Here is a 13360-nt window from a genome sequence, read left to right on the forward strand (position 1 = left end):
CTGAAGACTGTAAAGAGGGCCGTAATCATTAATCATATAAACATTTACATGATATATATGATTAATGGATTTGTGGCAAAAATTGATAATATAAGATTTTGGGAATTATCAATTATCAATTTTGATTGATATAAAAATGAAATACCTTGTATACAAAAATTATCTGATGAGAATTATCATGGAATAAAATTACGTTTTGACACGGCCACGTCTGGAAAGTTCTGGTTTATGCATCCATTTATCTAACTACGCAGACTTGAAAATATATATCCTCAGCCATGATGACTGCAAGCTGTTAAAAGTACCAGTGCCTTCTACGCACTTTAAATATTATATATATATATATACCCCCTCCCTTTTACACCGTCTTAAAGTCCTTACCTGGCCTTTATTTTTGCAATCGTTAGTCGTAGTCACATACTTCCAGTTACAGGAAGAAGTGTTTTAAATGATGAAAATATTGATGTTTCGGTAATGTCAAATTAGAAAAAAATAATTTTGGAGAAACAGCGAAACCTGACTTTTAAGGCGACTAATATAATTTTTTCCTAGACTTATATTTGGGGAAGTTTATGAAAGAATTAATACAAGAGAAGTTCAACTCACTCCGACAAGTATCGACCGGGATATTTAATTTCAAAATTTGCAGTCTTTGATGTCATTTTCAACGTGCCTTGAGGGATCAGTTATTCAAGTTTGAATAATTTGAGGAGATAATTTTAAATGAATTGCAGTAAAAATATGTATTATTTAACAGGTCGAACATGTATATACCTCCACCCTTTTACACCGCATATCAGATTATTTAGTTTCATTATTGACTTTAAAATGCAAAAAAAGCAAAATGTATTCATATTTTGAGATATTATTAGCTAAGCTGAATGTCTAAAACATAATGTATTAAAATAATATATTATAATCCTAGAAACCTTCGCATAAATTTATCACATTTGATTTTAAAAAATGTCATATTTCAATAATATATCCTAACCTGTTAATTTCGTTTTCTCTTTTATTTTTCTCTCAATTTTGCGAATTGATAAATTTTACATTTCGGTTGTCATTATTGTTATTGTTACTGCCTTTCCGTTTTGAAAATGTATTTTACTATGTTTTCATTTCTATTTACAAACGTAACTACTGCATAACAGTAACGAGTCTGAAATCATATCAAGATGCTTAAATAGGATGAAGATGAAATTGTGTTTCATTGATTTTCAGAGAGTAATTTTGCGATTCAGACAAATATTTATTATATTTTCGTTCTGTGTAGTTGTCAGTTCATTCATCACTATTAATATTGGTTTCGTTTTGAAGTAAAACATAATGCTGTTATTTCAGGAATCTCAAAGAAGACCTCGCTTTTGCTGAATCCAGAATACGTTCCGAAACGATAGCAGCAGAAGATATATTACATGACATGGGGGCCATCAGCATAATGTCTTCAGATTCCCAGGTACATTATGCCAGGCTCAAGTGTTGGCGCTGAAATTAACCAGTTTTTTATTAATTTTATTATTATAGATGTTTGGATATTATCTAATGATTCACAACGAACAGAAACTTTGCCGACTGAAATTGCTTTAAAATTTGGACATGAGTGTGTATGTATGGCTTTAGAAATTTATGTTTATTTCATCATAATTTCAAAATTAGTTCCTGTACTTGCTAAACCTTTACCATCTAGCTAATGAAAATTCTATTTAGCCTGTAAGAGCATTTTGAAATTGAGTCATCTAGTGTTTATGACCTCAGTGTAATGTCTGTCACGAATCACGCTGTAGAGTCATTAGGCTATTTTTGAAGCAGGAGTGATGAAAAAAGAGCAATGCTCTCGCCGAGAATCAAACCACAGACCTCTGGAATACGTGCTCAGCGTGCAGATAACTACACTACGAAGGGATGCTAAGAAGGTGGGAGAAATACCTTATATACTCCCCTTTTTAATGGGCGACTGAGTTTTTTAGGGGAACCAGTCGCTAAATCCTGATTGTGGAGAACCGTCATCTACCACCCTTTTAGTTCGGGCGCCACTGTAAATCACGAGGGATGAAACATTAGCAACACCCTCACCGGGAATCGAACCACGGACCTCTGGAATACGTGCCCAGCGTGTAGACCACTACACTACGAAGACATGCTAAGAAGGCGGGAAAATTACCTTATGACGCTATCAAATGGAATGTTGTTCAAAAGACTACAAAAAAAATAACTTAGTAAATAATTTACCTTTACTTTTTAATCCTTTTCCTTCCAGCTGCTGTATAGAATGTTGTTCAAAAGAGTACAATAAGTAACTTGAAATTTAGTAAATAAGTAAACCTTACTTTCTGACTCTTTTCCTTTTAGCTAATTAAAGTTCTATTCAGCCTCTAAGAGCACTTTAAAATGCGGTCAGTTAACATTTTTATGACACTTGGTGTAATGACTCTCACGAATTAAGCTATCAAGTGGAATGTTTTTCGAATGCCTTGTATGAGTTGTTTAAAAGAGTACGATAAATAATTTTCACACTTTCGAATATTATTTTATACAAAGACCATTTGGCATGACGTCTTTTTTCCTGAACGCCTGGAGAATTGATATAACACGAGCTAATTGTATTTTAATATGACCCTCTGAAGGTCCACCTCGACGCAGTGGAGGAGCGGCTTGCTCAAGAGCTCTGGTGAGTCATATGAATTGTACCGAATGATTGAAAAGACCGGATTATAGTCATTAAGACTTAACTGGTAAGCAGCTATTTGAGCATGCTGATATATATGTTGGCGTCTAGGTAAGCATAAATCATAGTATAAAGGGTAAATACGAAACATACTACAGTAGCGCCTTGGTTCACGAATAAGTTGATTCACGGATAAATTTATCAACCGAAACGTGTTTTTCCGCTTGGTAAACGTAGTCGAACGAACGATACTCGAAATACAAGCAAATAAGCTGGCAACAAATGGTACGCCAAAATGCAGTTAATACAGCAATGAAATGCCTTTAGAAGCTAAAGACCCAAGTGAAGATGTTCCTTGTTATTTGATCCCCAAAATTTGTGCAAAATGAAGTAGGTGCAGACGTTGATAGAATTTCATCCTCTTGATAAAGCAGTATTAAGCAACAGCATAGATTTTTGAAATAATAATTCCATGTCTTAATTCGGGAATATTTTATAACATAAACAGAAACAAATCACATTGAACAAATTAATATTAGTAAAAAGTACCCAGCGATTCTGAAAGGGAGAAGAGTGGCTTGCAGCTATTTTATATTTTACGGAATAAGACCTACTGCAGCCGTCAACTTTCCTTCACAGAAATACGACACAATTAAATTCAAATTCTACTATTTATTTTTATATGCTTAGAATTGTGTTAAGTATTGTGTGTATGTTAGAGTTAATGAACTACGTCAGTTTTGCATTACAAAATCACGTGCAAAGAAGTAAATTCTAAGCAAAAATTTAAGAGTCAGGAATAGATTTATTACTATGGGAAAATTGTTCCATTTAAGAATATTCCACTAGACGAACTATCGTGTTAATTTCATGAAGCAATATTTCGCTGCACATTAAAGAAAGAAGAGCTTGTATATCTTATTATGTTGCATCTCGGGCAATATTACTACAAATGTATGCGTTTTCTTTTGATTTATCATCTCATTTGCTTTTTTAAAATACACGTTTTACTGCTATATCAAAAAACGAAAAATTCTAAAACCGTGTATAATTTCACTCTTTATTTACTTTTTTTTAAGTATTAACCACATATAAATAGTTTTATAACCATACTGTATTTTAGGTTGTAAGATGTAGTTTAATCATTGTGCCAGTGTTTTGAACTACTTACCTTTTGTTATTGTATGTATGCAGTGTATTTAATTGCATTTGGTAAATAAAACTTAAACATACTTAGAATATATATTCACGTAATAATTTAAGCATATGTTCAAGGTTAGTTTATGGCTTGTGTGATGAAAAAGTGTACGTACTGAGATTAATTGTTAGTGCTTATATATCTTCACGTTGGCTTAAAGCCTACTTAACCCTTTGCGGCACAGTGTGCCCGGTATGGACACACCTAAAAATTTCCTTCTGTACGCACAGAAAAATGGAATGAAAAAGGATTTATATGTTACTATAGGTTACACTGAACCTTCTTTATTTATAGTAGATGCAGCTCAACACAAACCAGTCCATATATTTTAGCCATGTTTAGTTTTTTAAGACCCTCATTTTTCAAAGAAATCTTTCAGAATTTTTTAAAGAAATTTCAATGTTATTTTTTTCGCTGTATACTAATCTCCTTATTCTATATTAGTTTTAAATTTTTACCTTGAAATCTTGCCTAAAATCAAACGGTGAACCCTAGGTGTGCCCAGACCGGGCTCACCGATAATCTAGGACAACTGAGAGTCTGTATTCTTTGCTTCTCAGCATCTCATAGGTCAGTTCATTGACAACAATGCTCATTTTAGCACTATTTTCGAAGCTCTATTCAATCAGTGTGCCACTTTGGGCACACCCACAGAATTAAAACGATAAGTGCTATCTTCACAAAATTTTACTTGTGTACTCCTCTAGGCGTAATTAGACTGCCTACCTTTTCTTTTTATCATAACTCCGACTTTAAATGGTAGTGTGCTGGAAAGAGTTAACCCCAAAAGGATTAATAAAGGTCGGTATTATCAAATTTTGGAAACATTTATTTGTAAAGCCTTAAATATTTTTAGCTGCTTTGCTGCATCTATTGGCAAAATAACATAGACATATTCTTATGTAATTCTATCTGTAATTTTCAAGCATCCCTGCTTCCTTAACAGATCTAATCCACAGAAAAGAGAGCTAGGTATAAGGGAATCCATTTTTCGAAAACATAACAGTACTGATTAAATTATATTAAAAAATTGTTACTATGTATAAAATACATAAATATCTCCTAGTTTTAATAATTTGTAAAACTTAGCATTTATATTCGAATTTCAAGCGAAACGAGAATGGCATAGATGTGTTTCAGTGAAGGCTAAATAAATTTTGAAGTTTGTCAAATAATAAATTTCTTCCATATTGGTTTTCACAAGAGTCACTTATGAACACCAAATATAATATGTTTTGACTTAACATATTACGATAAACAAGAATTTAATTAATAGGTCTTGTGCTGGAAAGGATGAAGGCTTATTTGTAATTAAGAGGAATTTCAATAATCTGTGAATGTCATTATCCGAGTTCAAATTTGGATATGAAGAAATAAAATTCTGATTTTTCAGAAAATTTGAACCTGCCAAATTGAGCCATAATTTTCTTCTTGTACAAGGAAAACTGTAGCCAAATTTTAATGTAAAATTAAAAAAAAAAAAAACACGATTCTTTATGAAATATTTTGATTGAAAAACAGATTAATTTTATTATTCAAGTTAATTAATCTTTTATTTTAGTATTCTTTATTTATCACCGTGGATCGTGAATGACAGCAAATTTTTGCTTGAAATAAGCCTTTATTTTTCCCCTGCCATTTAATTTATTTTGAATATTCGCCATTAATTACATTTAACATTATATTTCATGTGTCATGAATTTATTTTGTTCACATTTCCAGCGTTGCATTCAAAGCTGACTTGTTTATATTTCTCCCACATCAATCGCATTTACATTGGCGGGTAGATAGATTTGAATCTTAAAAATATGTGACTTTGTAAGCACATTTCTGCGGTTAAGAATGGAATATATGTTAAGAAAGGGGCCTAAAGAACAGGGAAAGTTTCTTTTAATAATTCAATTTCAGGACATTTCGTATTGCCTATTTGCGCATGTGTAAAACCTAAAGGCAGAATCAATGTAAGAACTAAATTTAGGGAAATATTTACTGTTGGGCTTTTGGTAGACAATGCATATTTTTACTTTGTTCCAGATTAAGAGCATCCAGATTGTTTTGAAAGCAATTTAATTTATAGGTACGCATTGGTTTTCCATAAAATTTTTTGATCCGTTCTCACAAACAAATTCTTTATCCCGTAAACTCTACACAAAGTTTTTCTTTACGCTTAACCTTCCAGCTCGCGCGCTTGGCAATTTTACATGAGCACTCGCGCGTCGTATTTTTTACAACATCCGTTATTTTACCGTTTTCTTCACGAAAAACGACAGAAATGAGTGAATACTGATAATAAATTTGTTAAGAAATAAAATATTAATCTTATTACTGCAAAATACAAATGATATCACATTCAAATATAATTATTTTTAAGTTCTTATGTTAGTGAGATGGAAATGCAATAATGTATTTATTTATAGAAAAATTTAAATTTGTTATTTTATAATTATATTTTAAAATCGAAGCTAATTTTAATATTCATCAAAGACAATTTTGGACAATCAAAAAGGAAAACACCTTGGTAGGAAAAAAAAGTAAGTTTAGCATTACTTACTTCTCCAAAGAAATGTATTCCTTACTGGTTACAAGAAACGCACAAACTATGTTTTTATTTATTTCTAAAAAAATAGAAATAAAAGAAAATAAGGAATGGAAATCGTTAGTGTTCTCCCATCCAAAGGTTTCCTTGTCTTCCTTTTCTTCATCAGACAATTTACATTTCATAACATTTTCTCGTCTTTATTGTAGAATATTCTTAAAATCTTTCTACTTTGTAATGATTTGAAAATTAATAATTTTATCAAAAAAGTCTATTTTTTGTAGGCTATGGGAAGAATAGGAGAAGTAATAATTAGTACATGGCAGACAGCAGACAAAATGAAGAAGTGTCGTGGACAACTTCCTGAAGATACCAAAGACAACGATAATCACCGTGTAAAGAGGTTCATAGCAAAATATACAATTAACCCTGCAATCGCTCATGGGATGTCACATGTTATTGGGTCAATTGAAGTAAGTTTCTATGTACCTCAAAAAAATAAAGTTTCTCTATATATGTAAAACACATTAGCAATAGCTCTTTCAATTTCTTCTTTAGATTTTTATTGACATCTGCAGGACATCAAAATTTCTCTCGACTGCGACATTTATGTATCATTCCACACATATGACTTAATAACGCTGGTGACGTAACTAATTCGGAAATTAGATCGAAAGTATGATGTAAATAATTAAACTTATATTAACTTAAACCGAAACTTTTTCTGGGTGAGCTTCCGTATTGGATAACTGCGCACTTCTGCTTCTACTCCTGTTATGGCTCAGACGTTGTCTTTCCTCTCTGCTTCATTACAATGACGATATGCCATATTTATTCATCTACGCCACCAATATTGCTAAGTGTGCTTTATTACACACACACACATATATATATATGTATATATATATATATACGTGCGAAAACTGTTGCTTAGAACGTAATTCGGAACAAAATACCACCTTATACTTTTGCTTAGTGTGGTGTTGAGATGTTACAATCTATCTTAACTAGATACCTACAAGTATTCAATTAATTTGTCCAATATTTGCTGGCCTGAAAAACAATTGGGTTTTGAAAGAGCAACAAAATACTTCACTTATCCATAAACATGTCAAAAGGACTTCAGAGAACAACTTGTTTGCTTAATCTTACTTTATTGAATTGCTAATATTTAATCTGGGATAGATATTCGATTTGTTAACATAGCAAACAAATACAAGAACACTGGAAATAGACGAACACTAGAAACAGAAGAACATGAATACGGAAAAACGGAAGAACGGCAAGACGGCGCCGTTTGTTGAAGATAGAACATGAATTTTAAATCTATTCACATCGTGCACTTTGCTTACTGGAAATATTTTTACGTTAATCACACATATTGCAGATGGAGCTTTACACACGTGCATATATTTCTTTTACACACATTTTCTGTCCATCACAAGGTGACTAACACGAGGATATGAACTGATGGCAAAATGGTAACAGATTCTTGATGCGAAAAACACATTAACACGTTACTTCTATGCAGGTTACATTAGCATGATTCTCCAATATGGATTAATTTTTCACCCAATCATTTTCAGCTAATTTGTGCAATTTTCAGGCAGCTCCTTCTTTTTCATCCAAAAGAATGACGGCACTCTATGAGTGAGATATGTCAGCACGCAGCCCCGCGTACTCGTGCGAACACGAAGTCAGCCAAGAGAGAGAGAGGGAAAGAAATCCGTTTGGCGGGTGTTTATAGTATATGCACATGCAGTTCTGCGATTAAGATTACTGTTACGATATCGTCCCTGATGAATACGCTGCGCGGTGTGAGAAATTTCCATTATCACACTTAGTTAATAGTATGCAATGTGCACTTGTGTTGTCTAATACAGCCAACAAAGTAAGTGCCTGAAGTAATTAGTACTTCAAGTCCGAAAATGCTTATACTTTGCAGTTCAAGCAGAGAAAAAAAGGAAATGTTTCGAGTTTAATGTTTGGAAGGTGGTTTTGAAAGCAGAGGGAAAAATTCTAACTTCGTTTCTAGGTCAAAATTACAGATTTATTCATTGGACATATATTAATTTATTAGTATGAAAATCAATTTATTAATATGAAATTTTGCCTGGTTAAATAAGTTAAGGTTAGGTTAAATAAGAAAGTTAAGTACAATAGTAGATACAATATCAAATGAAGATATATTTTATTATGAAATTTAACGAAAGAAAATACGTTCCAAGAATAGGGAAACTATGAAAGAGAAGATAAATAAAAGATTATTATAAAACAGTTGATGCGTACACCACATGACTTCCTTGTACAGAATATTAAATTATACTCATTTTTCCATGCATTTCATTTAAACTTATTTCATCAAATTTCATTAGAAAGATGCTTCTTATTCAATTAGTTCAGTTTTCACTTCGCGGCAAGGCAAAAATACATAAAACCTCAAAATAGCTTTATTAAAAATTGAAAAATATTGAAAAGTATAAAACACCAAATACAGTTAAAACAATTTAAAAAAATAGAATTAAAATTCGAGTTTCTACACAAAAACAGGCAATTTGGCCAGCGGGCACAAAGACAGATTATTCGGTGCACAGCACTGAAAGTTTACTATTGGTTCCACTCGGCAAAAAGTCACAGAGGGCGCAGAAAGACTTAATTCACTATTCTGCTGAGTTTCAGGATGTAAACAAATATGGCTGCTATGGTTAAAAAAACAGGCTTAGCCGCACTTAAACAACATTTAAATTCTTGATAATTCTACAACTATTGCATGCAGATTAACTAAAGGCATAAACCGGAAGATAAGAACAGCATAATTCAATCATTTTTGAAGCAAAAAATGCCAAATTTACCAACATATAAGAATAAAAAAACTGAGCTTACTGAGTCCTGTAAAAGAATGGGTGTATATATACAAATATATATTTATATTTATATATATTTGGTGTTAGCGATTGCAATTAAAAAAAGAAGTGCAAATCTAAATGTTATAGCAGTCGTATATACAAAATTCCAACATTCTGAGGCTACTCGTTTTTAAGTTATACGAAATACATTCATACATACGTACACACGTCACGAAATAATCGCTTCTGAATTCATTTTAAATCCTTTTTGCAACCCGTTTTAGGAGAAAGTGTCTTTATTCTGTCGCCCACATATCTCGCATTTTAACCTAACATATTTAACTAAATCCTTTCGTTTGCAATAATCCCGCTTAGTTCTTGGTATACTGGTAAATCTTTTCTGTATACGATTATTTTTTTTAAAGGCAAATGCATCCGACGTGAATATTCTGTCAGTAACTGACATTCCTGCTTTAAGCGTTTAAAAAGGAATTTACATTTTTTGACATTTTTACACTAATGGTCTTTTGTACTACATTAAAAGGCGGTCGAAAAGTTTTAAGATATTCACAGCGTAAGAGAGTTATACGCGTAACATCGCCATATCTTTACACTCAAAATGCATGGCACCATATGGTGTAAATTTCTTGGTTGAAAACTCAGAAATAAATTTACGTTACAATTAAGCATATAAGTTTGTGAAGAATGTCAAGAGCACATGTAAACTTTAGAAAAGTTTCATTAAAAGCATTTGCAACTTCAGTTAAGATTTTATTTTTTTGGCATAAGAGCACATTGTTGAGTAACTTGCTAAAAAGAATATTAATTATTTTTCTGTTGTTATTTAATGCGAATAATCCTTAAAGAGCGTTCTACAGAATACTTTGTAAATGATAAAAATTTTAAGGAAACTTTAAAGTTTGTTACTACATTGTTATTATTTTTTAACACGAACACTTATATTTTAGGTAAACAAACTCGCAGACTTGGTCTTATGGAATCCGGCATTTTTTGGTGCTAAACCCAATATGATTCTAAAAGGAGGACAAATAGTTTGGGCTGAAATGGGTTTGTATTCTGATGTATAAATGTAATAACTTCCTAAAATCATATCCTAAATAATTTCATATTGTTATTAGATTAGTTATTGAAACATTTATTGTGCACTGAAAAGCAAAGTTTTAAATATTGTCGTTCTTTCTGGGAGAACTCTAGAAAATTCCAATAAAAATCGTTTAAATGCATCACTAAAGTTATGTAATATACTGAGTGATGATGAAAAATTTCCATATAACCTCAACTACGCCCATACAATTTTCTCTAATTAGAGAAGAAAGGTTATAGAGTCATTAGGAATTTTGAAGAGGAAGCACGAAAAATGAGCAATGCCTTAGCTGCGACTCGAATCTGGACCTCTTAAGTACGCGCCGAGTGTGGTACCGTTACATCATGAAGGCGTGCAGAAAGGAGGGAGAAAAAATATATAATTCTTACGAAGATGCAACTCAGTTTATATGTGTATTAACAGGTATTCTCACTGTGTATTAACAGGGAATGTGAGGGCAAAATATGGATCATTCAGTATGCAAGATTTAAATAAGAATGGAAAGGAGAGACGATATACTTGGGGGATAATGAACTTTATTAATGTGAATAAGAGTACTATTGGAAATGAGAACAAGATCTACTTTTATTTTTGTTTTTATTTTGAAGTGGACTATGTATGTGTCTGTAACGAGTCTGTGACAAATTTTATGTAATTTTAATAACTGTATAATACAGGGTGTCTACAAATTTACTCACACATCGAATAACGAGAAAAACTATATTTCTGAACATAGAGTGAAATAGAATGGCTTGGAATACAGAAGACAACTATAACAGAGGAATCATGTTCGTGAATGTTTAGGGCCATCATTGTCCAGACACTCCTGTTAACGCATACCAAGGGATTCGCAAATGTCACGAAACAAGTCATTAGGAATATCGCGACATTGTCTTTCAATTTCCAATTTCAATGCATCATTTGTTCTTGATTTGATGCGATAAACTTTATCTTTAAGATATCCCCACAAAAAGAAGTCCATGGGCATGAGGTCTGGGGAACGCGAAGGGTATTCAATCGTACGCCTTCGTCTAGTGCATGTGTCTGGAAAAGCTGCATCGAGGTGAACTTGTACATGGCGATAATAATGGAGAGGGGCTCCGTCTTGCTGAAAGAAAATCTCGTCGTCATCACCAAACATCTCTGAAAGTCTTGGACCGAAAAACTCCTTAAGCAGGTTGAGGTAACTTTCACCAGTGACAGTTCTGTTAAAAACAATGAACCTATGATGCCCAGTGTGGATATTCCATACCACACTGTTACTGCTAGTAAGTTTACATGGCGTTCAAGTATTATCTGAGGATTTATAGGACCACAATACATGCAACTATGGACATTAATGGAGCCATTTAATTAAAAGAATGCCTCATCGCTCCACAGAATTTTGCGTGGAAACCGTGCATCTTCTGCACATTTTGCCAGCTACCATTCACATAATTGAACTCTCTGTTCAGGATCGTCTTCGTTGAGAGCATGGATTTGTGTTGAAATGTAGCATTTCCAGTGCAATGGCTTCATGATGCGATAGACGTTATCTTTTGAGATGTGGGTTTCCGGAGCAGTTTGTCGAAAAGATTTCTGTGGTGATCAAAGGAGTGTTTCCTGCACCTGTTCTTCTATTCCAGGGTTCGCGGATGTCCGTGGTCGTTCAGAATGCTTCTTGTTGATGCTCTGGACGGTTTCATCTGCTTCAAACTTGCCTCTGATGCGAGCAATGGTCCGGCGCATTGGTGGCGGTTTTGCGAATTCCCTTCTGTATCGTCTTTGCACTTCAATGGCATTTTTCGGTCCTCCAATAATATTTCAGGACAAAGTTCCTCTCTTCCAAGCTAAGTTGATTTCGTGCCATGCTGTGATAAATTAATTACACCTGCAGCTCAAAAAAGGCAGCATGTTAGCGACAGTTAAAAAGTGAGCACAATTTTGAGACACCCTGTATTTTAATTTTTTAGGCTCGTTTCGCATGAGTATTGCTTTAAGTGATTGGCTTTGCAACCTTTTCACTAACAGTAATTTTGAGTCTGCTATATCTTTTTCATTTTATATAACTTCTTTTATTTCTTGTTACTCGAGGTCCTGACCTGGTTTCTTTGGGGCTAGTTTAATTTTGCTGATTTAGTCTATTTTATGCGTAGGGCGCAGCCGAGATGCTGGCACCCTCGTTTTGGGTTGGATGAGCCAGTCCTCCTTTTAGTCCTATAGCCGGCTTATGCCGGCTAGGTGGACTAGGGTTGCGTCCGTTAATACTAATGCTAATAACTTATATACTCTTCCCACCTTTTAAAGGACAACTGGAGATTAGGGGAACCAACCTCCAAATCCTAGTGGTAAAATATAATCATCCATTACCTTTAAGTACGGGCGCCACTGTAGAGTCATTATGTTATTTTGAGGCAGGAGAAGTGAAAGATGTGATATGCTCTCGTCGGGACCGTTACACTACGAAGTCATGCAGCAAGAAGGGAGAAAATATCTCATAAGGTAATGCTTAAAGATAATGTCTTTTCCTTTTAAGATAATGTATTGAAAAAATACTGAATCCCACTCTGTAATTCAGCATTTTGTCAATGCCAATAATTCTCACAGTTTGGGTAGTAATTAATTCTGTGACTTGATAAGAATTGAAATACTTGTTGCACAAATGATGCCTTTTTCCTCATGCTGTTAGGCGAATCAAAAGAATTTATGATTCAAACACTTAACACCTGTAATTACTTATTATTAAGGAACAGTATAAACTTAATTTAATTTCATTCTCATTAACTTCATAATTCTCCTGTTCATTCATGAACCATCATGATATAATTCAAGTACACAACACAAAGTCTATATGAAGCACGTAAGAATATTCTCTTCTTATTCTGGAACTGCTAATTTATGTTTGAAATCGTTCTAAAATATTGTAGGCGCCTTTTCTTATAAATATAATGTTTGACTAGGCACTTTCTGAATTTACTGACCAAAAGTATAATTTTTTTTCTTTTATTTAAAACAACTTCAGTATTTTCGA

General features: G+C 33.1%; 1 protein-coding gene across 3 annotated transcripts in view; it reads left to right on the forward strand.

Moving 5' to 3' along the window:
• The window catches only part of LOC118184970 (uncharacterized), a 120706-nt gene that overhangs the window by 86216 nt on the left and 21130 nt on the right, over positions 1-13360 (forward strand). For all 3 annotated transcript variants that reach the window (XM_085817675.1, XM_085817676.1, XM_085817678.1), the window contains 3 exons: positions 1342-1456; positions 6684-6872; positions 10214-10313. In XM_085817675.1, the coding sequence (XP_085673801.1) occupies positions 1342-1456; positions 6684-6872; positions 10214-10313 (404 nt within the window). The remainder of the gene's footprint in view (positions 1-1341; positions 1457-6683; positions 6873-10213; positions 10314-13360) is intronic.

Source organism: Stegodyphus dumicola, chromosome 5 (genome assembly GCF_044657685.1).
Source record: "Stegodyphus dumicola isolate Sdum_Otavi_A_Nest chromosome 5, ASM4465768v1".
NCBI classification, from domain to species: Eukaryota; Metazoa; Arthropoda; class Arachnida; order Araneae; family Eresidae; genus Stegodyphus; species Stegodyphus dumicola.